The sequence below is a fragment of the Phyllobates terribilis genome, unplaced genomic scaffold (genome assembly GCF_046119375.1).
Source record: "Phyllobates terribilis strain yellow unplaced genomic scaffold, ASM4611937v1 Scaffold_4__5_contigs__length_816908805, whole genome shotgun sequence".
In the NCBI taxonomy this organism is placed as follows: Eukaryota; Metazoa; Chordata; class Amphibia; order Anura; family Dendrobatidae; genus Phyllobates; species Phyllobates terribilis.
In genome coordinates this window covers 646,578,433-646,605,865 of record NW_027362764.1, presented here as the reverse complement: position 1 = coordinate 646,605,865, position 27,433 = coordinate 646,578,433, and the positions used below count along the sequence as shown (strand labels likewise).

At 43.6% G+C, this 27,433-nt stretch overlaps 1 protein-coding gene across 2 annotated transcripts in view; it reads right to left on the bottom strand.

Moving 5' to 3' along the window:
- Positions 1-27,433, bottom strand: part of ARFGEF1 (ARF guanine nucleotide exchange factor 1) — a 189,811-nt gene that overhangs the window by 101,912 nt on the left and 60,466 nt on the right. For both annotated transcript variants that reach the window (XM_073679428.1, XM_073679429.1), the window contains exons 2-9: positions 19,264-19,294; positions 17,995-18,151; positions 13,316-13,462; positions 11,913-12,092; positions 6,909-7,176; positions 6,614-6,727; positions 3,972-4,132; positions 3,126-3,259 (exon numbers count right to left, since the gene is read on the bottom strand). In XM_073679428.1, the coding sequence (XP_073535529.1) occupies positions 3,126-3,259; positions 3,972-4,132; positions 6,614-6,727; positions 6,909-7,176; positions 11,913-12,092; positions 13,316-13,462; positions 17,995-18,151; positions 19,264-19,294 (1,192 nt within the window). The remainder of the gene's footprint in view (positions 1-3,125; positions 3,260-3,971; positions 4,133-6,613; positions 6,728-6,908; positions 7,177-11,912; positions 12,093-13,315; positions 13,463-17,994; positions 18,152-19,263; positions 19,295-27,433) is intronic.

Sequence of the window (27,433 nt, the reverse complement as noted above, 5' to 3'; positions counted from 1 at the left end):
GAAATATAATTGCAATCATATTATGAGTACCAATAGGTTATATTGACAGTTAGAATGAGTTAATGCAGCAAGTCAATATTTGCAGTGTTGCCCCTTCTTCTTCAAGACCTCTGTAATTCTCCCTGGCATGCTCTCAATCAACTTTTGGACCAAATCCTGACTGATAGCAGTCCATTCTTGCATAATCAATGCTTGCATTTTGCCAGAATTTGTTGGTTTTTGTTTGTCCACCCGTCTCTTGATTGACCACAAGTTCTCAATGGGATTAAGATCTGGGGAGTTTCCAGGCCATGGACCCAAAATCTCTATGTTTTGTTCCATGAGCCATTTAGTTATCACCTTTGCTTTATGGCAAGGTGCTCCATCATGCTGGAAAAGGCATTGTTGGGCGCCAAACTGCTCTTGGACGGTTGGGAGAAGTTGCTCTTGGAGGACATTCTGGTACCATTCTTTATTCATGGCTGTGTTTTTAGGCAAGACTGTGAGTGAGCCGATTCCCTTGGCTGAGAAGGAACCCCACACATGAATGGTTTCAGGATGCTTTACAGTTGGCATGAGACAAGACTGGTGGTAGCGCTCACCTCTTCTTCTCCGAATAAGCTGTTTTGCAGATGTCCCAAACAATCGAAAAGGGGATTCACCAGAGAAAATGACTTTGCCCCAGTCCTCAGCAGTCCACTCCCTGTACCTTTTGCAGAATATCAGTCGGTCCCTGATGTTTTTTCTGGAGAGAAGTGGCTTCTTTGCTGCCCTCCTTGAAACCAGCACTTGCTCAAAGAGTCTCCGTCTCACAGTGCGTGCAGAAGCACTCACACCAGCCTGCTGCCATTCCTGAGCAAGCTCGGCACTGCTGGTAGTCCGATCCCGCAGCTGAAACAGTTTTAAGATACGGTCCTGGCGCTTGCTGGTCTTTCTTGGGCGCCCTGGAGCCTTTTTGACAACAATGGAAGCCCTCTCCTTGAAGTTCTTGATGATGCGATAGATTGTTGACTGAGGTGCAATCTTTGTAGCTGTGATACTCTTCCCTGTTAGGCCATTTTTGTGCAGTGCAATGATGGCTGCACGTGTTTCTTTAGAGATAACCATGGTTAACTGAAGAGAAACAATGATACCAAGAACCAGCCTCCTTTTAAAGTGTCCAGTGATGTCATTCTTACTTAATCATGACTGATTGATCGCCAGCCCTGTCCTCATCAACACCCACACCTGTGTTAATGGATCAATCACTAAAACGATGTTAGCTGCTCATTTAAGGCAGGACTGCAATGATGTTGAAATGTGTTTTGGGGGTTAAAGTTCATTTTCTGGGCAAATATTGACTTTGCAAGTACAGTAATTGCTGTTAAGCTGATCACTCTTTGACATGCAGGAGTATATGCAAATTGCCATTACAAAAAATGAAGCAGTAAACTTTGGAAAAATTACTATTTGTCCCATTCTCAATACTTTTGGCCATGACTGTATATGCTTCATAGGGAAAATGAAAAAAGATTGCTAAATGGGGGCTTACAGACCAATGTAAAAGAACAAAAATGACTGATTAGCTATAACCATGGCCGGAAGTAAACACAATGGCCGAAGCTGCAATGTGTCCCTCCTCCAATGTGTAGAGGTCACCGCTGGGTACTGCAGAACAAGGGCAAGGCTCTTGAATTTACATCCTGACACCACTGGATGGTGGTCATTGGACGTCCCAGGTGTCGGACCCCCACCTACCTGAAATTGATGACTTCTCCTAAGGACAGGTTACCAATCTCTCATGAGCAAAGAAACCCTTTATCAATTCCCAATATGAAATTGTAGACTCAACAGTGATAGTGACAAGCAAGCATTAAGAATTGAAGGAGAGAGTGAAAAGGAAGAAATTGAAATCAAAGAGGTATTCAGGTTATAAAGACTTTATGCCCAGTGGTTGGACCACCACTAATTTAGTAGCTGTCACTTGCCCAGTGCATAGATGAATATTAGTAAAAAGTCTTTTTATCCGGTCCCATGTCCCCTGTGTAAATGGTGCGGTGGCGCTCATGCTTCACCTCAGCCCCAATCACTGTGTATGGGATTGTCAAAGAGAAGTGATGATTTCTCAGCCCAATATACTGCCACCAGGTATAAAAGACATGATACCACAACTCAGACGGACGGCCACATGCTACCAAGTCACTAAAACAGAATTACTCAATACAGTACTGACTCAGGACTTTCCAACATATTCCACTATTTCATTTTTCCTTTCCAGATATCTTTTTCTTAAACCAGTAGCACATTTTTTTTTTTACAACTTGGTACACTCAGTGATTAGCACTCTTTTGCAGCGCTGGGGTCCTTAGGTTCAAATCCCACCAAGGATAACATCTGCAAGGAGTTTGTATGTTCTCTCCATGTTTGCGTGGGTTTCCTCCGGTTTCCTCCCTCACAATTCCTACTGACAGAACTTAGATTGTGAGCCCCAATGGGGACAGTGCTGATAATGTCTGTAAAGCGCTGTGGAATTAATGAGTGAGTAAAATAAATAAAGTATACCTAAACTTTGGCAACATTTTTGATATATAGTAGTCCCTTAAAAGTCTTGTATATCAGTGGGTGCCCCGAGTCCTCGGACCCCCACTGATTGCTCAAACCACAGAGCAGGAGTTCTCAGCTCATGCACGAGCACGCACACAGTGGTATATGGACTCAAGGAGCCTATGGTCCATACACCACTGTGTGCATGCTTATAGAGGAGCTGAATGCTTCTGTCCTGTTGTTCAAGCAGTCTGGGTTCTCAGGACCCGCACCACAACCGATCTACAGGTCTTTTAGGGGGCTACAATATATCTAAAATTCCACAAATGTTTAGTAACTGATTAAGCTTCAATTACTTATAATTAGAAGTATTCTGGTATTCTGGCACTTAAAGTTATTAAAAGGAATCCCCTCATGTTTCCTTTGCATCGTTATTTTTTTTTTTCTTTAAAAAGGTATAGGCAAATGTATGGAGTCCAATGTGGAGTCCGATGACAATAGCTATATGGATTGGCAGCATACTGACAATGAACGCTGGATAACTTACTTTTATACATTTGATGCCAAGGAAAATGAGTGATTAACACCTTTGGTTCAGTACACGAAATCGCAGTAATACTTACTTGGGGTCTGGAGGCCCATCAGATAACGGTTTCATAGATAATTTACATAGTGACCTGAAAACTAGGAAGGCATCCTTTTGTAAGATATGAGAAAATTTAGCACCAGGAGTAGGTCCTGAAGTATTTCCAGATTCCTATAAAGAAGAAAGGCTCATGTTATGAAATGCTTCACCTTATGATTTTAGCAGATCAGTATTAACAAACCAGACCACTACGTTTTCACTATTAAGGTACAGGGAAATCTGACTTTGGCTTAGAGAAGAGCCATAATCTCTTCTAAAACTGTACATAGACAAACAGGGCTACCGCTGGTCGAATGCTAGAAAAGGATATAAACACTTTGAGACTTTTTTTTTTTTTTAACTTAAATGGGGACTTGTACAGTCAGAAAAAGAAATTAATCTGCAGATACAGGGTTAATCTGCAGGGTAATAGTATTATAAAGGTGCCCGGCCGCAGTACTGAAAGTGCGGCACCCAGAGAAAATGGACTTTATTTCTCCCAGGAGCCGCCGGCTTTTAGTTATACAGTTGTGGCCAGAGAAATGCCAGTCACAGCTCGTTGAACTGAGAGCGACTGCTCCAAGCAGCCCCAGCACTGACTGACAGCCGGCCCCGCACTGAAGCACTGTAGAGCCTGCTGTCAATCATTCCCGCTGTGAAATTACAGCAGCCGCTACCAGTGCAATGAGCGGTGACTGAAACTGCTCCGGGCAAGCCTGTATGACTGAGTGTTCTCCTACCGTAGCATCCCACTGAAGGAGAGGACAGAAAGGCATCTACAATACCAAAATCGGCAGCAGTATTGTCTTCTGAATACGGACTTCAGCAGAGAACTCATCCTTGCCTGAGTGTCATTGGAGGAGATGGAAAGCCGGTCATCTGGTAGAGAGGGTGTATATGCCATAGATATCGGTGTGCCAGGAATGCCATTGGCATGAATAGCATCCCCATCGCTGACGTCTTCAGTAGTTCTTGCAGTACATTCATTATGGACAGCCTCATCACCTGAGTGCAAAGTGGAGTAAATGAAGGTTTATTAAAATAATCAGTCTGTAATGAACTTAGAGATGATCTATCACCAGATTTTACAATATTACTAAATACAATTTTATATGCATCTCTTAGACATGATGATGCTGGTGTAATGAGCCAGGGCTCAATACCAAGTGTACTAACCCAATTAGGTGCAAAAGACAAGGTATGACTATGGGAGCGAGGGCAGAAAGCAACTACATATTGGCAAAATGGCTAAAGATGCATCTTCTCATTACCACTTACATTAGAAGAAATCCTGGTCTAAAAAGTAAAATACTAGATAAAACGTACATAAGGTAAATTTACACCTGCTGACCACAAAATGACAACTAATCGGCAATATACAAGCCAATCAGCAATCGCTTACAGGAATGTGTAGGCAGGCTCATCTCACTCAAGTGCACAGAACAATCAATAAAATGATTGCTCTATGCCCGTAACATATAGTTATTGGGAATACATGCCCAATCTGGATTATGTTAATGCCATGATGGGCCTTAAATGTGACCCAACACAAATGGAAAGTAGGCCAAATTCAGAAAAGTTTGGAGTTATACTTATGAGGACGGCAGAAGAATTGGTTTAAGTTACCCAATCCACTGTTCCCACAAGTCACAAGCTTCCACCAGAGATGTGTCTGACAGCATCATATTTCCTCTTTTCATAGAGAAAGCATATATAGTTATTGGCAATACATGCCCAATCTGGATTATGTTAATGCCATTATGGGCCTTAAATGTGACCAAACACACATGGAAAGTAGGCCAAATTCAGAAAAGTTTGGAGTTCTACTTATGAGGACGGCAGAAGAATTGGTTTAAGTTACCCAATCCACTGTTCCCACAAGTCACAAGCTTCCACCAGAGATGTCTGACAGCATCATATTTCCTCTCTTCATAGAGAAAGCATATATGAGCCTTCATGTGTATGGAGGGGGAAATAATAGGTATTGGAAGATGTATGGGCGCCTCAATAGAACAAGAGCATCCACATATATAGTCAATATGAAAGAAAACCAGGCGCCTGCTTAAAAAAACTGAGTAAAATACCTTGTAATATTGCCTGGGCGCCCTTGATTCTGCCACTGTTTTCTGTTTTACATTGCTCCATTGCAGAGATATTGAAATTTGATTCTTCTAGAGTGCAGTATGAGAAATCTCTGCTTTCTGTACAACTGGGCATTTCTTCAGTCTTCTCTGTGGGCGATCGCTTTGACCCTTCCTTCCCAGATACTGCCAATCACAGCTTAGCAGCTAACCTGGTGGTCTGGCAGTCTCAGGCGCTGCCGAGCAGCATCTAGGTAGGAGAGATGAAAGCGATCGCCCACAGAGAAGACTGAAGAAACGCCCAGTTGAACAGAAATAAGAAATTTCACATAACAGCAAAAAAAATATTTTCAGTTCCCCAATTCATATCTCTATAACAACATTCACAGAGGTAATGTTTTGGAAAAAATCCTCAAATTAGGTTTTGGAGTAATAGTCAAAAAAGGGAGGTCCTTGAGAGATATTTTTCCCCCAAGTTTGTTTGACAGTACAAATATCAATAACAAAAAAATGTGCTTATCTTACGCAGGCTTTTTTTTTTTTTTTTTTTTAAATGCAGTGTCAATAAGTGCAATGTGTGCAAATTTGCTACCAAAACAGGTATAACTAACAACAAAAGATATAAAATGTTCCATATCAACTCATTTATCGCCTGTGATACCACTCAGTGTTTAGGCGATGATTTGCACACAATGCAGTTAAATCAATATTGGAGGCACTATTAGGAAATTGAAAAGAATTGCAGGACGGATCTCTATAAGAAGAATGTCTGAAAGTTCTTGCCGGTGGTTTCGACTGTTTTGCATTTTTTGGGAGAAGGAGAGTTAATAAACCTAAAAGTGTGTCTGGGAGGGGTTGTGGGGGGGGATTGTAAAAAAAGTTCTGCTAAAGATTAGAGGCAACATGGGTAATGAAATTAAATACTAGAGGCCCTCAGCGCATGAATTTCTGCAATGATTTAATGCATGTTTATCAGTAATGTGCAATGTTTCACTGGTTCGCTCTAATTTGTAGGTATGTTGACTAATTGTTTGCGGTCATCTTTGCGGAGTGGCTTTAAATTGGTCATGTGTATTCTATGTGTCAACTAAGACCGAGTGGTCAAAACGCGTAAGATACGTTTTGCCATTCTGCCTTCGTTAATTTTTAATAGAATTTCTAATAAATTGATATCTCTTTTATTTAAGAGGTTTTTCCGGGTATTTTTAGATTTCCAATACCCATATTTGTTGCTTTTGTAGTGCAGTATCTCTGCAGTGGAGCGACAACAAACAAAAAAATGGAAAAAAAATGCTGCAGAATCAGAGGAGCTCAGGGATTTTTACAAAGTATTCAACTAAATTTTTGTGAGAAAGTGACAGGTCCTCTTTACAGACTAGCACAACAGCTTTATATCAGATCTTACCTCCTACTACGGAGTGAAGCATTTCCTCTATTATACTCTGAATAACTGCTTGGGAATTTTCTTCATGCTCATTACCACCATCTATCACTACAGCCAAATTTGATTTTGCGTGATCTAAAAAGAAAAATAATGCAAGGGGTTACACTTAGTAATGAGGACATCGTTTAGTAACTGAATGGACGGCGCTAATAAATCTTGAATATAGTAAAGTTTAGTTACTAAACAATCTCTACATACTTGACATCCCTCAGCCACAGGAGCACACATGGTCTGGAGGAAAGTTTTGGCCTCCTACCTTCAGTGTGTGCAGACTGATCCACATCAGGCGTCTCTGTGGTTTGAGCATGGTATCCATTTTCCTGTTCTGCTTCTTCTTGAAGAGTGTTTTCTACATAGGAGGAATGGTGGTCCATTTCACCTTCTTGCTCCCGGCTTAGCGGATCGGGCTGCTCCATGATGTGTCTCATCTGCGGCAGTTCCAGCTCATGGTGGCTCAGCGGCGAGTGCTGCAGATGATGCTGCTGTTTGTGACGTTCCTTCTCCATGTGTTTGGCTTCTTGGAGCTTAAAATGAAAGATCATATTATACAAAAACTATTCAGATTTTAGACAAAAAAAATGTTTTAATATGAAGTGAAATTGCTTTTAGTAAAATCGAGACAAAGCAAACATCCCTACTTCTATCATGATCTTATTGACGCCCAATGCCTGAGCTTTCAAGTGTTTTCAATGGGCAGAGCAGTCATTATCAGACCGATCTGCCTTGAAAACAAAAAAAACTCAGTGACTGTAGGGCAAGAATACTCCATTGTTCTCCTAGAGATGCAGTGTACGCCACACCCGAGTAGTAGGGCTTTAACCACTTCGCGCCAGAGCCTGTTTTTGCCTTCGTGACCGGGCCAATTTTTTCAATTCTGACCACTGCCAGTTTATGAAGTAATTACTCTGGAACGCTTCAACGTATTCCCCTGATTCTGAGATTGTTTTTTCGTGACATATTGTACTTCATGATAGTGGTAAAATTTCTTCGATATAACTTGTGTTTATTTGTAAAAAAATCGGAAATTTGGCGAAAATTTTGAAAATTTTGCAATTTTCAAACTTTGAATTTTCATGCCCTTAAATCAGAGAGATATGTCACACAAAATAGTTAATAAATAACATTTCCCACATGTCTACTTTACATCAGCACAATTTTGGAACCAAAATTTTTTTTTGTTAGGGAGCTATAAGGGTTAAAAGTTGACCAGCGATTTCTCATTTTTCCAACAAAATTTACAAAAACATTTTTTTAGGGACCACATCATATTTGAAGTCACTTTGAGGGGTCTTTATGACAGAAAATACCCAAAAGTGACACCATTCTAAAAACTGCACCCCTCAAGGTGCTCAAAACCACATTCAAGAACTTTATTAACCCTTCAGGTGCTTCACAGGAATTTTTGGAATGTGGAAGAAAAAAATTAACATTTAACTTTTTTCACAAAAATGTTACTTTAGACCCAATTTTTTTTATTTTTACAGGGGTAACATGAAAAAATGGACCCCAAATTTTTTTGTGCAATTTCTCTTGAGCGTGCTGATACCCCATATGTGAGGGAAAACCACTGTTTGGGCGCACGGCAGGGTTCGGAAGGGAAGGAGCGCCATTAGACTTTTTGAATGTAAAATTTGTCTGAATAATTAGCAGACGCTATGTTGCGTTTGGAGAGCTCCTGATGTGCCTAAACAGTGGAAACCCCCCACAAGTGACACCATTTTGGAAACTAGACCCTTAGGGAACTTATCTAGATGTGTGGTGAGCACCTTGAACCCCAAGGTGCTTCACAGAAGTTTATAATATTGAGCTGTAAAAATAAAATTTTCACATTTTTCCCACAAAACCGTTTTTCATCCCTTAATTTTGCATTATCATAAGGGTAATAGGATAAATTGCACCATGAAATTTGTCATGCAATTTCTCCTGAACACGCTGATACCCCATATGTGGAGGCAAATTACTGTTTGGGCACATGGCAGGGTTTGAAAGGGAAGGAGCGCCATTTGACTTTTTGAATGTAAAATTTGTTTGAATAATTAGCGGACGCCATGTCACATTTGGGGAGCCCCTAATGTGCCTAAACAGTGGAAACCCCCCACAAGTGCCACCATTTTGGAAACTAGACCCCTTAGGGAACTTATCTAGATGTGTGGTGAGACCTTGCACCCCCAGCTGCTTCACAAAAGTTTATAATATTGAGCCGTAAAAATAAAATTTTCACATTTTTCCCATAAAAAATGTTTTTCATTCCCTAATTTTGCATTATCATAAGGGTAACAGGATAAATTGCACCATGAAATTTGTTGTACAATTTCTCCTGAGTACACCGATACCCCATATGTGGGGGAAAACCACTGCTTTGGTGTACGGCAGGGTTCGGAAGAGAAAGAAGCGCTATGTTGGCTGGGATAGGCAGCAGACACCATGTCACATTTGAAGAGTCGTTGACATGCCAAAACAGCAGAAACCCCCACAAGTGACCCCATTTTGTAAACTACACCTCTCAAGGAATTCATCTAGGGAAGTAGTGAGCATTTTTTAATTTTTAAATTTATACCATTGGGCAGTGAAAAAAGCATAATTATATTTTTACCACAAAAAAATGTTTTACCCTCAGATTTTACATTTTCACACAGGGCAATGGGTAAAAATGGTGCCGAAATGTGTCACTCAATTTCTTCTAAAAGTGGCAATACCCCATATGTGGCTGTATCGTACCGCTCAGCCATATGGCGAGATCTGGGGGGACGGAGCGCTATTTGACAATTGGAGAACAAATTATTGTAGAATAGGCATTTGGATTTGGGAGCACAAAATTTTCTGAATTTCTTTTGGGGGGCAAGGACCATTTTGCTTTTCCAGAGCCTTTCTGCTACCAGTAACTTGGAAGTCCCTTATATTTTTAACAGATGATGGACCTGAGTGGGGACTAGCTTTTTTTGAGGACTGAGTTGAAGCTTTTATTGGGAACATTTTACGTAACATTTATCCGGCGCTCTAGGCTGAGCACTTACATCGGGGTTTCCATCTAAATTTCCAAGTGATGTAATTCAGATGAAACCCCTGCGGGATCCATTCACTATAATGAGGCAGCAGAGTTACTCTGGACTCCGTCTGGCCTCTGTTTAGTGGTGTCATTTTTTTCAGAAGTGCACAAAACTGTGGCCAACCGCACTTTTATGCACGCCTAAAACAAATGACACCGTGGGATCCCAGGCTAGACGGCGTCCACAGTGGCCTATATCTGCCTCATTACAGGAAATCTTCCATCATGGGTTCTGGCTGAATCACGTATTTCAGAGATTTACACGGAAACTCTGGTGTAAGTGCTCAGCGCAGAGCGCAGGATAAATGTGGGCAGAGCCTTACTGGGATCTTTGGGAGACATAATAAACAAATCAGTAGCAGGTGAATAATATTTGTTTTATTTATTTTTTATGCCGTTCCTAGTGTGATATAACTGATTAGATTACTTTATTCTTCGGGTCGGTGCGATTACAGAGATACCAGATTTATATCGGGTTTTTATGTTTGGCAGTTGTCACACACTAAAATAAGCTTTTTTTTGCAAAATCTAGTTTTTGCATCACCATATTTTGAGAGCTATAATTTTTCCATATTTCGGCCGATAGAGTCATGTGACGGCTTGTTTTTTGCGGGACGAGTTGACATTTTTATTGGAACCATTTTTGGGTACGTGACATTTTTTGATCGCTTTCTATTCTGTTTTTTGGGAGGTAAAGTTAACAAAAACAAACACTTCAGGAATTGTTTTTTGAGGGTTTTTTTATGCCGTTCTGCGTGTAGTAAAAGTGATCAGGCAGCGTTATTCTTCGGGTCAGTACGTTTACAGCGATACTACACTTACTGTATTTTTTTTATGTTTTGGCGCTTTTACACAATAAAACAATTTTATAGAAAAAAAAATATTTTTTTTGCATTGCTTTATTCTCAGCGCTATAACTTTTTTATTTTTCGGCTGATGGAGCTGTATGGCGGCTTTTTTTTGCGGAACAAGATGAAGTTTTCAGTGGTACCATTTTTATTTCTATTCTGCTTTTTGATCGCATTTTTTTTCCACTTTTTGTTTGGCGATATGATGAAAAAGCATATTTTTTTGCTCCGTTTTTTATTTATTTTTATTACGGTGTGCACAGAAGGAGTTAATTAGTGTGACAGTTTTATAGCTCGGGTTGTTTCGGACGCGGCGATACCAAATATGTGTATTTTTTTTGGTTTTGTAATAATATGCGGATTTATTGGTTTATTATTTTATTTATTTATTTTTATTTATTTTGTGGTTTTTTTTTTTAATAGTTTAAAAACTTTTTTTTTTACTTTCTTTTACATTTTTACTTAGTCCCTGTATGGGACATTAATTTTTATTTTTCTGATCACTGATCTCATGTAATGTAATAGACATATATTACATTACATGAGATCTTCACTGACTCTTTCAGTCTCCTGTCTGGAATCAGCTACATACAGGCTGAAGCCAGACAGGAAGGACACCATATATGGCAGAGCTGGAGGCGGTCATGTGACCTCCAGCTGCCATAGCAACCCCAGGTCCTCAAACGAAACGGAGGTCTTCGGAGGTAAGTAAGACGACCCCCTCTCCTCTTGCTGTCTCCTATATGCCGCAATCACTATAGATCGCAGCATATAGAAGACAGCAAAGGGTTAACATCACTGGGACCTGATCTAATCAGGTCCCGATGATGTACCCTGTCAGAGCTAACGCTCTGCACCGGAATCGCAGTGCTTGCAGGACCCTGGGGGTCCTGAGCACTGCGAGACCACCCACCGTTTTTAAACGTCGGCGCTGCACAGAGCCCAGGCAGCGCGGACGTTTATCTACAGTGGGCGGTCGGGAACCGGTTAAGTATCCATGGTTACGACCACAGATCTAGTGAGTTAGCGAGTTGCTAGTGGTCGTAACCATGGATACCTAAGGTTCTGTAATGCCTGCACATGAGGAAAGAGACACAGTGAATCAGAAAAACTATACTACATTTCTAATTGGATATATTTGCTAATATTATTATTACATCTACTACATATTGGAATAGGATCTTGGAGATGAGAATACCCCTTTAACCCTTTCATGACACGTGTCGTATACGGGACAACTTTACAGCCTGGCCCTCTTGTGAAACCTAAGCCACAATGATGTGCCCGTCTGAACCTGGGTACTAGATGCTGTGATGCAGAGCAGGGTTGATGTCCCGCGCATGGTACGACCAGTTCAGACACTTACCGCTTGGTTTTCCATACGTGCAAATATTACGTTGAGCATTTGTGTCAGGGTGGCCTTGGCTGTGGTTTGATTGACCAGATTTTTGCTGGCTAGGTAGATGTTGTAGCATGTTCGCACTGCTTGTAGTACGGTTCCTTCGTGAATCTCGATGTGCTGTGAAGTAACAGCTGTGAGCAGCGCCTAAGAAAAAAGAAAATAATTGAGTAGGATTAGCACAAGAAATTGACTGCTATTTTATCAATTTGGTCTGGATGTGCCAGTGCTGCCATTACCTAACATAACTTCGCCAACACAGAGGGACTTATTTATCAAGGTAATTAGAACAGATTGCATCCATAAATGCACTGAAAAATGGATGTGTAGGTAGACACACAGCAAGTAGGTGAGCCATAAGTCTCAGAGCGCACGATCCTGGGGATCATTAATAATGCATTCATTAAAGGGGGTATTAATGGATCATTTTTATACCAAACATCTATTAATAGCCATCTTTGAGTAATTTACAGTGTTTTCGGCAAAAAGGAAATAAAACTTTAATAAAAAAAAAATTATATGTACATCCCTTGGTGTTTGTTTCTGGCAGGCTGTGGACAAAATCAGTCTCCTTTCCCCTCTGGCAGCTGATAATATAGTCCCTTCTTCCTCCTTCCCCAGGAGGAATATTCTCAGCTGTACAGTCATGTTGATGCCGGGCCTCTACTCCTTCAGGAGCGAAAGATTTTCTTATTGGCTGATTTGCAGTGATCAGGATCAGGGGATCACTACTCCGAGAACTGGCTGTGAGAGAGGGACTGAGCATGTGTGACCATAATCAATATATGGACATGTACATTGCTTCCAACTTTGATCATTGGGTGGCACCAAATGATATATGCGTTTTTTTTTTTCAATTCTATGTAAGACCCCTTTAATGAGCTCCATTCTTCATCAAGTTCAACACCGTACCAAGGTGTCAGTTTTGCACAGATGCAGTGAATTTATCTCAGGTCATGACTTACATTCATTCTGTGATGCACAACTTCGTGCAGCTTTTTGGGGTAACGCCCCGCAAAACTATGATCAAAAAGTAACACTCGATAACAGAGTCTGTATGAAATCCGCAGCTCTGTTACGCGGAGAAGCTGCGCTCTCTGTATGAAATGACAGCACATCACGGCTGCAATTATCACAACTTATTATGTCTGAGGAACAGAGAAACACACGTCCTTATTAAATATGCATTACTACACTTCATTCCACGAATCCCAGGAGAAACAGCAAAACAGGTTGGACTTTTTTTTGCACTATTTTATGAAAAAAATAAAAAAATAAAAAATTCATTTTGGAAAAGCTGTTCCACTTTAGATGATCATAAGCTACAGACCAGAGCTGAGAAGCCGCAGCTTTTACACCAGGGACATCACCTTTATGATCTGCAACTGGACGTCTTCATCTGTCTGGGGGCCTTGGAAACAGCCACATATAGTTTCGATAATTCTGTCAATTAATTTCTTGCCGGGTGTTGTGCTATCAGGAGCATTGCCAGTCAAGTGTCCATATGCAATAAGTTTCTGGGGGGAAAGGGGAAAAAAAAAAAAAAATACTCATTATATGAATTGAACTCCATCATGTGCTTTAGAATGTGTAAAATCTTACATTTAAAGTGGTTGTCTGGGCTTTCTGTATAATTTGTGTGTGTATCTAGGCTGCAGAATGCTGACAGTTTGTAATATACTCCTGGTCAGCATTCTGCATGGTGTTAGGACACCAGCACACCTAGTCATGTGAGCAGCTCTCCCCTGACTCTGGAGGAGCTGCTCATTCCTCGACTAGTCTTTTCCTGTCTGACGGAGACTGGTCGGTGAGGTCACAACAGACATCTCCCCCAGTCTCTGCCAGACCCTCCACCAGCCTCCGGCTCCAGCCTCCGATGCAGCTCACAGTGTCCAACAGCAAGGGAATGACTCAGCTGATTGGACGAACCAGGAAAGAGAAGGCTTCGCTTTCTACATGGGTGAGTATATTGTGCTGTGTGTATCCATCCCTCCCTCATCCAGCCATCCAGGTTCTGCAGCAGCTAAGGTGTATTATGTGGTATAAGTGTATATATGTGCAGTGCAGTGATTTTGCCGCTCTCCGCAGATGAGGACACTGCTCTGTTATTTCCAATACTGGAGTAAAGATGCAGGGCGGTGCGGGACCCTGAGGCAGCCGGAGGGAAACAAAGCGCGACCCATGGGAGCGGCGCTTTGCGCATGCGTGGGAGGGGTGGCAGAGCAGAGCACGTCACAAGGTCCTGTGATGTGCAGGGGAGGGGGGAATATGGTAATTTAGCACAGAGGTGGTGATTTAGGGGGAATAGTAAGGAGATAGGAGGGGTTTAATAATAATAATAATTTTTATTTATATAGCGCCAACATATTCCGCAGCACTTTACAATTAAGCGGGGGCATATACAGACAATAAATTCAATATAAGGTAAGACAGTTTAAACAGTTACATTAGGAGTGAGGTCCCTGCTCGCAAGCTTACATTCTACAAGGAAATGGGGGGACACAATAGGTGAAAAGTACTTGCTTGGAGGGTGTGTAGACAGATGAAGAGAAGGGAACAGATTCTGAATAATATTTAGAAGGAGGGAACAGGGGAAAGTTAATTAAAAGGGGTTTGCTTGGCGTCCTCTGGAAAACAGACTTTATAAAACAGATTTACTTTTCTATCACCTGTATGCCCATAGTAGAGGTCTGATATCGCCCAGGGGGGTGACAGATTCTCTTTAAAAAAAAAAAAAAAAAGTGTACTTCATGGTTGGACAACTTCTTTAAGCAATTCAGATTTTAGGATACAGAAATGTAAAATATTAATTTCTCATTCAGGAATTTAGAAATTACACCACCAAAAAGGAAAAGCCTTGGAATTATGGAAATCACAGGATGGATAGACGAGTAAATAATATGGAATTGATACCGAATAAATTGAGATGGTTTGAAAATGTTGTTCCCATTTTTCCATCGAGTATGAGCACTAGACACAGAAATCCCCACACTTACACATCTTGGCTGCCATCAATGATTGTATTAAAGGATATAGCCGGAAAAAAATGTGCCTAAACACCAAAAGGCATGTAGTTGGTATCAGAGGCCGCTACCTGTCTGTTGTACCCGGCGCCGGGCATTGACCCCTCCTGCAAGAGATTCAGCTGCTCCCTGCCAACAGAACAGCAGTTTCTCTTCCTGTTGACAGGGCGGGATTACTGGCGTCCTGCTGATTGACAGCCGGCTTCCCCCAATTAGGCAGTGAAGAGCAGGCTGTCAATCAGCAGGACGCCAGTAATCCCGCCCTGTCAACAGGAAGAGAAACTGCAGCTCTGCTGACGTGATGTCAGCGAAGTCTGTGACCGCTTTCTACCAGCGGATAATGGAGCCGAACACAACAGGTAGATAGGTAGCAACTACCTGCCTGTTAGTGCTTAGGCAGATTTTTTAGTTCTTCACAAAGTCCCGGATATACCCTTTAAGTGAACTTTGAACTCTTTTCCCCCTAAATCTGTATATGTAATGTACTGTCAGTGTGTTAATATGCTTCCCTATCGCCATCTTCCCTGGGATCCAGCGCCGTTCTGCTCCTCTTCTCGGTGACGTCACCTCTCTACAGACTATCCAGATAACACTGGCTCTGTGTGACCCAGACGTGACTTTATAATGTAAGTCTATGGAGTGTCAGAACGAAGCAACACTACATTGTAAGAGGACAAGACGACGGCAGGCGAGTAGGACAAGACGACGGCAGGCGAGTAGGACAAGACGACGGCAGGCGAGTAGGACAAGACGACGGCAGGCGAGTAGGACAAGACGACGGCAGGCGAGTAGGACAAGACGACGGCAGGCGAGTAGGACAAGACGACGGCAGGCGAGTAGGACAAGACGACGGCAGGCGAGTAGGACAAGACGACGGCAGGCGAGTAGGACAAGACGACGGCAGGCGAGTAGGACAAGACGACGGCAGGCGAGTAGGACAAGACGACGGCAGGCGAGTAGGACAAGACGACGGCAGGCGAGTAGGACAAGACGACGGCAGGCGAGTAGGACAAGACGACGGCAGGCGAGTAGGACAAGACGACGGCAGGCGAGTAGGACAAGACGACGGCAGGCGAGTAGGACAAGACGACGGCAGGCGAGTAGGACAAGACGACGGCAGGCGAGTAGGACAAGACGACGGCAGGCGAGTAGGACAAGACGACGGCAGGCGAGTAGGACAAGACGACGGCAGGAGAGTAGGACAAGGCGACGGCAGGCGAGTAGGACAAGACGACGGCAGGCGAGTAGGACAAGGCGACGGCAGGCGAGTAGGACAAGGCGACGGCAGGCGAGTAGGACAAGGCGACGGCAGGCGAGTAGGACAAGGCGACGGCAGGCGAGTAGGACAAGGCGACGGCAGGCGAGTAGGACAAGGCGACGGCAGGCGAGTAGGACAAGGCGACGGCAGGCGAGTAGGACAAGGCGACGGCAGGCGAGTAGGACAAGGCGACGGCAGGCGAGTAGGACAAGGCGACGGCAGGCGAGTAGGACAAGGCGACGGCAGGCGAGTAGGACAAGGCGACGGCAGGCGAGTAGGACAAGGCGACGGCAGGCGAGTAGGACAAGGCGACGGCAGGCGAGTAGGACAAGGCGACGGCAGGCGAGTAGGACAAGGCGACGGCAGGCGAGTAGGACAAGACGACGGCAGGAGAGTAGGACAAGACGACGGCAGGCGAGTAGGACAAGACGACGGCAGGCGAGTAGGACAAGACGACGGCAGGCGAGTAGGACAAGACGACGGCAGGCGAGTAGGACAAGACGACGGCAGGCGAGTAGGACAAGACGACGGCAGGCGAGTAGGACAAGACGACGGCAGGCGAGTAGGACAAGACGACGGCAGGCGAGTAGGACAAGACGACGGCAGGCGAGTAGGACAAGACGACGGCAGGCGAGTAGGACAAGACGACGGCAGGCGAGTAGGACAAGACAACGGCAGGCGAGTAGGACAAGACGACGGCAGGCGAGTAGGACAAGACGACGGCAGGCGAGTAGGACAAGACGATAAAGGTCTATATAGGTCTAGGTAAATAAAAAAAAAAGGTCTTTGGAGCTCTATTTTAATGGTTGTCTGTTGGAATGCTGAATAATGGAAATAGGCAAGCAAATAGTCAGGATGGCAGTTCCCTTTGTAATTGCTGATCTATGATGTCCTAGATATGTTTGATGGGAGAGGAGTCTGGAGATGCTGCAGCCCATTTAGACCATACAGGCTGCTCACAGTAGCACAAGCAACATGCGGCCTGGAGTAGTCATTCTGATGAACAGATCCTGGGACACTTTGGAGAAATGTCATGTTCCCGCAGCACATGGTGCTCATACTCAATATTTGATGAATTGAAAGGTTAAGACAATGTTGTTTTCTGTTTCTTCATTATTGGCATATCACAAACTTGTCTATCCATCATATGATTCGCATAATTCCACAACTTTTCCTTCTTAGTGTTACAATTCCAATGTTGAAGAGTGTATTACAATTAGCCAGTTGTTCTGTTGCGCAGTTTGCAGAAATATGGGAATGTAATAAATTTAAAGGCCTAGCGCCAGCCTTTGGCCTTGACGGACACTGGGCAGGTCCACTAGGTCTTTCATACACACGCCATGAGCTCATTGCCTGGTGCATGCACAGGACTCCAACTCTGCATCACTCTGACTCTGAAGGCATCACTTGCAGTGAAACCTGCTCTTGTAGTCACATCAAACACAATAACCTATGGGAATTGTACAAAAGTCAATCAAAGCCAATGGGGAGGTGTGTGGTGGAGTTTACTGTGGAGACCCTGAGCATTAGCCAAGTTAGGCCCACCTTCAGAGCAACTGACAATACATATGCATAAAGCATTAAAGTTTTTTTTTTCTCTGCAATTAAAAATGCATATATGGGGGAAAAGTGTATTTTTACTTGAGTTTTATCACTGTAAGCAACACGGTAATTGCTTTTGTGATCATAAAGAAGATGAGACAGACTCCTCTGAAAACCAAAGACTGATCAACAAAATCAGGATAATAAATGAAAGCAAAATACAGACCTGCAAACAATCCAGAGATGTGCTTACAATGCGGGGGCATTTGGACTGGCATGCAAGCTCGAAGGGTAAAAAGTATTTGTCGGCTTCAATAAAAGTTGCCTTTGACTTTACAGGTGGGAGGGTACTGGAGCCGGCCTTTCCATCTCCTTGGGGAGGACTGGGGGAATAGAAAGAAAATAAGTGACAATTAGTAAGCAGCCCATTTCTCTGTATGTGCGCCATCACATGGTCTATGCCCAACATGCCACCCGTGTCCTGCAATACATCACCACATTATAGTGAAACACAAGGGACCACTCCCTACCAAGGAAACCTCTAATATAGAATCAAAACATGCATATACTAAAGCCAAACCTACAGAATTAATACACCAGCTGCTATGAAATTGGGCATGTAAGGCCTTATTCACAACAAGTTTGTGTGGTGTTTTGGTGTATCCATTTCTATGGCAAAAAATGTACAAACAAATCTATTTAAATACGTTTCCCCATGATATTCGATATAAATACAATGTATGATCATAAGTCTCTCTGTGTGACTGCAGACTTGTGAATCCTCCCAGCGCAGGCACTAAGCACAGCGAGGATCCGTTGTTCTCTGCCCCGGGAAGGGCGGTCAGGTATGCGATATGCATTCTCCCAGACAGAACCCTTCTAGGGTTGGGTTCTGCCTGGGACTACGCATATCGCATACCGGACCCCTTTAACTAAATAATATATTGGACAACTCTAGGACAGATATTTTGAGGTTATTTTTGATTTTAGGTAGAAACACTATGGGCCTGATTCACCATTTTGTTTTCTTTTAAGTCACTTTTCTTTTTTTAATCTAGTTTTTGCTGACATATGTTGCTCCAAATTCATCAACATGTTGCAGGAACTTGAAGAATATTGCCCAAATTAAAAAAAGGCCTTTTTATCTGCCTTTCACCATTTTTTGCGACATACAGAGCAAAAGTCGTATCTTCTTTAAAATGTTCCAAAAATTGCTCAAAAATTCCTAATGTACAGAAAATAACTCGGTGCTGGTCGGGGGGGGTAGTATTGGAGCAAGTTTGAGACAAATTTTGGAACTTTAAATAGTCGCAAATGATGAATCAGGTGAAAATATCTGGAAACTAATCCGTGCCTACCAAAAAAAAAAAAGCAGGCGAACACATAAAGCAGACTTCAAAAGAGGTGAAAATGGAAAGATGACAACAAAAAACAGGCGCCAATGCAATAATGAATTGGGCCCTAAAACTTGTAAAATGCAAACAATATACAATACCTTTGTTTTTCGGCTTCACACTTGATCTCCTCTGTAAAGAAAGAAAAGCACAAAATTAGAACGAAAAAAAGAAGCAATAAAAAGCAATCAAATCAGAAGGAAAATAAGCAACAATACGGACACATCGTAGAGACAGTCAGCCATCACTGGTCAGCTCCTGTGACAGCAACCACTGCTTTCTGTCCGCTTGATGGTAAAGTGTAATCTGTAATATGGGCTACCAGTGTAAGAATCCACAACTAGGGAGAACTGTTGTGTTCAGAGATGCAGCCGGGGATTATCACACAATCAATGCCGGTGATATTACAAAACTCCTTGTGATCTGTCCTTTACTACTGAAAAAACATCCCGTCTGTACCGCGAGTGTAGACTATTCCTGCTACCTCTCAGTGCATCACTGGGGATAAGAGCTTTGAATAAAGGACTATGTGGCGGTGACTCATTAGTCAGACTACTGCGCCGTCTTGGGAACACAAGGCTTCCAGCTCCGCAGATCCCAATCTGTCCCCGGAGAGGACTATTCCGGCGGAGGTAATGCACCTCTCCCTCATTTGTAGGCAACACAAAATTAAAGATTAATGCTAGCCACACACACTACCGCGTATACAACCACAGTCTGTGGGACTGCAGTATTACTATACAGGTAATAATTGTGTATCAGATGAGATGTGTAATAAATCACCATCCCGCACAGCCACCCCTGCACTGCGCCCGCAGAGTCACGCCGGAACTGCGCCCGCAGAGTCACCGCCGGAACTGCGCCCGCAGAGTCACCGCCGGAACTGCGCCCGCACACGCCCACCCCTGCACTGCGCCCGCAGAGTCACCCCTGCACTAGGCCCACAGAATCACCGCCGGAACTGCGCCCGCACATGCCCACCCCTGCACTGTGCCTGCAGAGCCACCCCTGCACTACGCCCGCACACGCCCACCCCTGCACTGCGCCCGCAGAGTCACCCCTGCACTGCGCCCAAACACGCCCATCCCTGCACTGCGCTCGCACATGCCCACCCCTGCACTGCGCCCGCAGATTCACCCCTGCACTGCGCCCGCAGAATCACCGCCGGAACTGCGCCCGTACACACCCACCCCTGCACTGCGCCCGCAGAGTCACCCCTGCACTGCGCCCGCACACGCCCACCCCTGCACTGCGCCCGCACATGCTCACCCCTGCACTGCGGCCGCAGAGTCACCCCTGCACTGCGCCCGCACACGCCCACCCCTGCACCCGTACACCCACCCCTGCACTGTACAGCCAGAACGGAAACTACAAGAGAACACTGGACTTCTATACCCTCTTTGTATGGTGTACGATTTGCTGCAGCGCTGAAAACTATTGGGGAACAAACTGTGTGGAGGCAGATTTTTTTAGGCTACGTTCATGTAGTATTTTGCCTTTAAATTTGACATTTCTGTTGCCAGTTTTTCTAACATATATTCTAAATGTATCCATGGGCTCCCATTCATCCAGCAGAGGAAAAAGCAGTCCAACTAACTATGCAAAATGGTGTATACTATGTGCTGTACTTTTTACATTGGAGCCTATTGGTGACATATACCACAGCGTGGCATGCATTGAAGCGGTCCGTCAGTGGTAAATGCCATTGAACACCCCCGACAGATATGAAGTCATACAAGGTGTGAACAGAGCCTTAGGGAAACGGTTGTCACGTTTGGGCAAAAACTTCCAACTACTAAAACAGAAGCATAAACTTCTATAGATGTATGTACCAATGCTGGTGTAATGGTCGCCAATGAGATCAGTGTTTAGGGATCATATATGATGCTAAAAGATTATTTTTTATAATAATTTTGTTGGGCATGGAAAGTTATTAAACTTTGAAGATCGCGTTATTAGGGGATTTGTCTTAATTTCTATATTAAAAAATGCATGTTTGTAGGTCGCTTATAATCCCTGCTTTGCCCCAGTTTGTTGGCCTTCAGCTGCATTGGTATTAAAATATACTTATTGTACAGATGATGGCAGTGATGGGGCAGCGAAGCATGTGTGTCTCACTGACTGGGAATAAGCTGCTGCAGAAGATTGCTCCGATAAGCACAAGACTCATTGGAAGACACAGGTGATGAACCTTTCACTGCTATTAGGCTATGTGACCACGATGCAGAAATGCTCTGGATTTTTCCTGAGAGTTTCTGCATCTCCCTGGCAGAAAAAAACGCATGCGGATTGTACATGCGGATTGTACATGCGTTTTTCCTGCCAGGGACATGCGGAAGTGAAGCGTTCTTCACATATATTTCCGCATGCGGGTTGTCAAGCGCTTTCCAAGCGATTTTAGCATCACGTGGAAAGTGCTGGACAACTTGGTCACACTATATAAATCCATGCAAATGGCATGGATTTATATAGTGTGACCGTAAAAGAATGGTAAAACATAAAAAATAAACGCTTACCTTCTGATGGCCCCCGGTGTGCTAGTCTCTGCTTGCCGGCAGCTCGCGGTACACTGAAGGACCTGCCGACGTCAGCGGTCGCATGACTCGTCACATGACTAAATGACGTCATGGCAGGTCCTTGAGTCCACCGCGATCTGCCGGCAAGCAGAGACAAGCACACCGGAGGCCATCAGAAGGCAAGTATAATATTAATAATAATAATTTTTTTTCATTTTATTCTTTTTTTTTACAGGTTCTATGGTACCCGGGTCCGGAGGAGAGTCTCCTCTTCTCCAGACCCGGGTACCATCCACACATTGGAACGCATGCATTCCGCATGTACAGATGTAGTGATGCGGATTACATGCGTTCCAATGCAAGTCAATGGCGGCAAAAACACAGCGCTTCCGCAAAATAATTGGTAGTGCTGCATATTTTTCCGCAATGATAATCCGCAGTGGAAATTTCCGCGGCATGTACACAGCACATGCGGATTATCATTGGGGAACATGGCAGATCTTCTACCAAGCGTTTTTTAAGCGTTTCTGCAGCGGAATTGCCGCTGCGGAAACGCTTAAAAAAAGCATAGTGGGCACACAGCCTTAACCTCTATGACCTCACACGAGTACGTCCTGGTATCAATGCAACTGAAGGCAAGCGAAGAGACGGGGAAGAAAAGCAGGGGTTTGGAAAGGACTTATCAATTTGCAATTTTCATGACTTTCAACGATGAACAAAATTATAATAAAAAAAAATGAAACTGGTGGCGTTCTCACTATGTGGTGGTAGTATTATGGCATTATTCAGACAATGCTTTATTATGTAGTGCTTGTACTGAAGCATTTTGGTTAATATAGATAGCTATTTAGTGTTTCTGGCGCTAAGGCTAGGTGCAGACGACTGTATTCCCTGATCAGAGAAAATCGGGCTGATTATGCAAATCAGAATGAGGGCAGAGTGGGATCTGATTCTCTCGAAGGAGGAGAAGATTAAAAAAATAAAATGTCTCCATCCTCTCCACTCTGTCAGTCCATGAAAATCAGACTGCACTCTGATGACATGCAAGTGCAGTCCGATGTTCTCCAAGCACTCAATGACTTGCATGGCCGAGTGCAATTCCAATATCAGATCAAACTCGGACATGCTGCCATTTTTTCCTCGAACCAAGGAAAGGTTAAAAAATAAATAAATAATTAAAGTATCGGACATGTGCACGGCCTCATAGACCAACATTGGTCTGAGTGTGATCCGATGTTTTGTCGGATCAAACTTAGACCGAAAATACAGCCATGTGCACGAGCCCTTGCACTGAGGAAATGTCCATGGCTGATCACACACCCGATCCCACAGTGATCTGCAGAGTCTAGAAATATCTGTGGTTCTGGCACCGGGTTATGATCCCAAACTCCTTTCGTACTTGTCAGCATCATCTGTTATTAAAAGCAGAACCGCCACAGTGATTACGCTGCACTATCTGGTCGTATGTGATAAACGAGGAAAACTAATGTGAAGAAGACGGCCATGTTATCTCTATAAGGTAGGCAGTGAAGCTTATAAGTCCTCAGTGTGTATACAGGGGAGATGTCCGTCACTGTGTAGCAGGACGCTCACCGCCAGGGATCACTGAGCAGCCTGGTAGCTTACACTACAATAGATACAGAATATATTATATAGCGTCTCCTCCTTATCTCTCATATCCAGCATTACCACCCTGACAAGTCGTCTCCATAACTAAACACTGCGCTTCTATAGAAGAGTCAATGGCATCGTCTGACAGCTGCCAGGGAGATCTCAGGAGCACCGATGCTGTATTTTTACTGCAGGGACTCTTCTTTCAGATCCCACAGATAAAATCTTTACAAGAATAATAATACAATTCTGAAATGCCAGGGTTTATGGTTCCTAGTAGATGCAGGAGAGCTCCACATGATGTAGACATCACTGATCAGTCTCACACCCTGCTCTACAGACCATGGACTGCCATAGACTCACCCATATAATCCAGAAGCTGCAGGGATGGGATTGGTGGTGCCTTGAATGGCTCACAGATTAGACAGGCTGTACGACTATAGCGCCTGCGATAAGAGGGCTATTCCCATCTCAGTAAGCAATAAGCTCATCATTAGAATATGCCATCACTTAACGGTCACAGGGATCTGATTCCTAGGAACCCCACAATGCCGAGAACAAAATAAGCTGAAATCTTAGTCATACTCAACAATGTGGACACTAAGGGCCCGATTCATCTAGACTGGCGTTGTCACACTGGTTTTTATGAGGAGATGTGCTGGAGTCAGAGGTTCCTGATACCCGACGTTCGCCTCTTCATGAATCAGGAGGGTCAGAAGAGTAGTGTGCACCTCTATACGCGCCTCACCACAAATCCTACTCCACTCGCTGCTGGAGTAAGATATGTGGCACAGCAAACGCCGACACTGATTACGCCCTCCCCCCAGCTCTATCCACTTTGTCGAAGGTGGCCTAAAATGGTGTGAGATGTGCTTCGAGTCACACGAAAATGATGTGACTTTTCAAACCGTTTTACACCAGCGTAAAAGCTTTGATGAATTGGGCCCTAAACGTGCCGTCACATGAACCAACTTTGGAAAAATATTGCAGCATGTGTTAGTCGTATCCCATTTACGCACCAGACTAGTGCATGTAGACAGGCCCTGCGCCCGTCCACTATGTGGAAAAGCAAGCGGAGCTTCATATGGGGCCAGCTGTGACCACAATTTGAGGACATGACTGGTCTACAATGTTCAGCGCTCATCTAAACTTAGCCTAAAAGTAAAGCACAAGATTCGTAAGGCAGCCAAACATCTAAAGGGAACCTGTAACGTGAAAAAAAACAAAAGCTAATAACTTGCAGATATGGGTTAATCTAAAGGTTAATAGCATTCTGAATCTGCTCAATGTCCACACTGAGAGTCCCGCTGCCAGGAGAAAATGAACTTTATTTTCCCCCCGGCAGCGTTCGGGTTTCAGTCAAAGGGGTGGCACCGATGCGGGTTCAATCAACGCTCTGTGTATAGTGAGCGGAGACTGTAACTGCGCTCCCGGCATTGACTGACAGCAGGATCAGCAATAGAGCCAGCCATCAGTCAGTCAGTGCGCGGTTACAGCTACCGCTCCATACACAGAGCAGTGACTGAATCAGCACAGGGCGGGTTCAGAGCACCATTATCCTGCAGATTAACCCCATACATGCAGGTTAATAGCGTTTTTTCCCATGAAAGGTTCCCTTTAAGTGCATCTTCGATGTACTTCTTTTCCTTCTATCTCTGCCCCCCTTCTTTGATTGACAGATCTGGCATTATACAGCCATTATGTCAATAGCACCTTTAGAAATATATTTACTTAGAAAATTGGTGACTTGTTCAATACCTGTTTCACCCGCTGTACATACAACCTAATGCATCTTTTTGGACCGTGTATATCATATGGTGGGAAGTCCGGTCATTCAAGGTCTGATACTTTTATTAATATATCGCCACACACAAATCATTCTCTAGTGTAAATAGGTTGGAGTGACCTGACATAATCACACATCGCCTTGTGCTCACCGGGAAATGTGAGTGACTCGGAGACTCTATACAGAGGTGCAGAAGTAAAAAGAAAGGCGAAAAATATTCTATACTTCATATGATGTATTCATAAAGAGGATTGTACAAGAGCCATCACTATACACTTGAGAGGGTGTACAGACACCTACATGTACAAGTCTACATACAGAATACATAGAAAGTAGCATGTCATGGGGCAGACATATCACAAATGTCTAATTCTTAGTGCAAACTTAGATTTGACTGTCTTGAAATGCGCCAAAGTGGTTCCTGCTGTTCGATAAATCTGACTCATTTTAAGACTGTCGGTCTAGGGTTACACCACCCGTCAGTACGCTTACTTTGTGCTAGAAATGCGCACTACAATTTTGGCAACTTTGTTTACGCTGAATTGTGTGCTAGCCACGCCCATTTTCCTAAAAGCCACACCCTTCTCAGCAAGGACACTCCCTCTTGGCAGACAAGTTGTAAAAAGTATCTAAAATAAGGAGCAAGCCATTAAAGACAGTTTTTTTCAGCACAAATTACCAGAATTGTGCCACATATAGCTTGATAAATTTGCCTCAATGGGCAGCTCTAGACCATTTTCCAAATGTAATATTTCGGTCTTATATTATATGATTACATTACTATGAAGACAGTAACATGGACAGAACTATGGATGAGAACTAAGCGTTCTTCTTCCTCATTCATGTCCCCCAGAAGAAAATGGATAACTCTGATGCTTGAGGAGTTCTTCAGAATCCACATATTGTCTTCAAGCCTTGTTATTCAGGAAAAGAGGGGTCTCCCACTATGAGCCTCTGTCTATTGGATACTAGTAACTTAAGACTAAGGCTATGTTCACACTAGGCGTTTTTTAATGCAAATTTTCAGCTGCGTGTTACAGTACCAACAAAGTCTATGATATTTCAGAAATCTCATGCCCACACATTGGTTTTTGTGTCATCAGTATTTTGTGTTTTGCAAGGCTTTTCGCACAATAGAGCATGTCCCTTCTTTCAGCGCTTTTCACTCATTGAAAGTAATAGGTGGTGAAAAAAACACCTAGTGTAAACATAGCCATCAGGTTTTGCTGCATTTTTAGTGAGAAGAAAAAAAAAAGTACAGCAGTATGTGAAACGCTTTTTTTTTTAATTTTACCATCTTGTCTTGGTCAATGAGATGGCAGTTGGGATTAGTACAGTTTAATTAAATTAGTAATGTGTACAATGTAAGAATTGGCTGAACTAGGTGTGAGATTGAACAATACCTGTGGCCCATGAAGGTGTGAAATTGAACAATATCTGAGCAACTCAATGGCAGACTATATAGTTAAAATAGTGTCCTACAAACTCAATGCACAGCCAGTGTCTTAGGTAAACTATTCCTGAACAATTCACCTCCCCCCACTGTTACACTTGTAATTCTGGGCAATATGGTTACCTCAAAAATCGTGAGGTAATTCCGCCCACAAAGTACATCTCGACGCTGGCACTGGTGTCAGGACATAATCTTTCATTGCACGTGCCTCAGTGCTCTGAAGTGAACACTACGTGCGCTCACAGAGCCAGCAGAAACCAAAAGGGCCAACGGCCGTCAAAATACAGCTGCCGGCCCAAGCACTGCGGTCACCGGGAATCGGCCCGGGGGCCAGATAAAAGGTCAATGAGGGCCGTAAATGGCCCGAGGGCCTGAGGTTACACACCCCTGCGCTACAGAGTTCAATATCAACTTATCACTCTCACCCACAAAGCTCTCCACAGTTCTGCACAGCCCTACATCTCCTCCCTCGTCTCAGTCTACCACCCCACCGATGCCCTCCGTTCTGTTAATGACCTAGAATAACATCCTCAACAATCTGGACCTCCCACTCCCATCTCCAAGACTTCTCTCATGCTGCACCAGTTTTCAGGAATATACTACCCAGGACAATTCAATTATTTCCCAGTATCCAGTTTTAAGCGTGCCCTAAAAACGCATTTCTTTAGACTGGCCTATCGCCTCACCTTACTAATATAACTATTCCATTATTGACCTTCCTAAATTTTCCTCAGAATATGGTATGTGTTTCTCAGTAATGTCTGATATTATCTGCACATGTTCCCTCTGAACTGTAAAGTGCTGTGGAATATGTTGGCGCTATAGAAATAATAATTTTATGTTTGACTTTGAAATGCTGCAACAATTCAGACTCAAACATACGTGGCTGAAATCATACAGCCGAT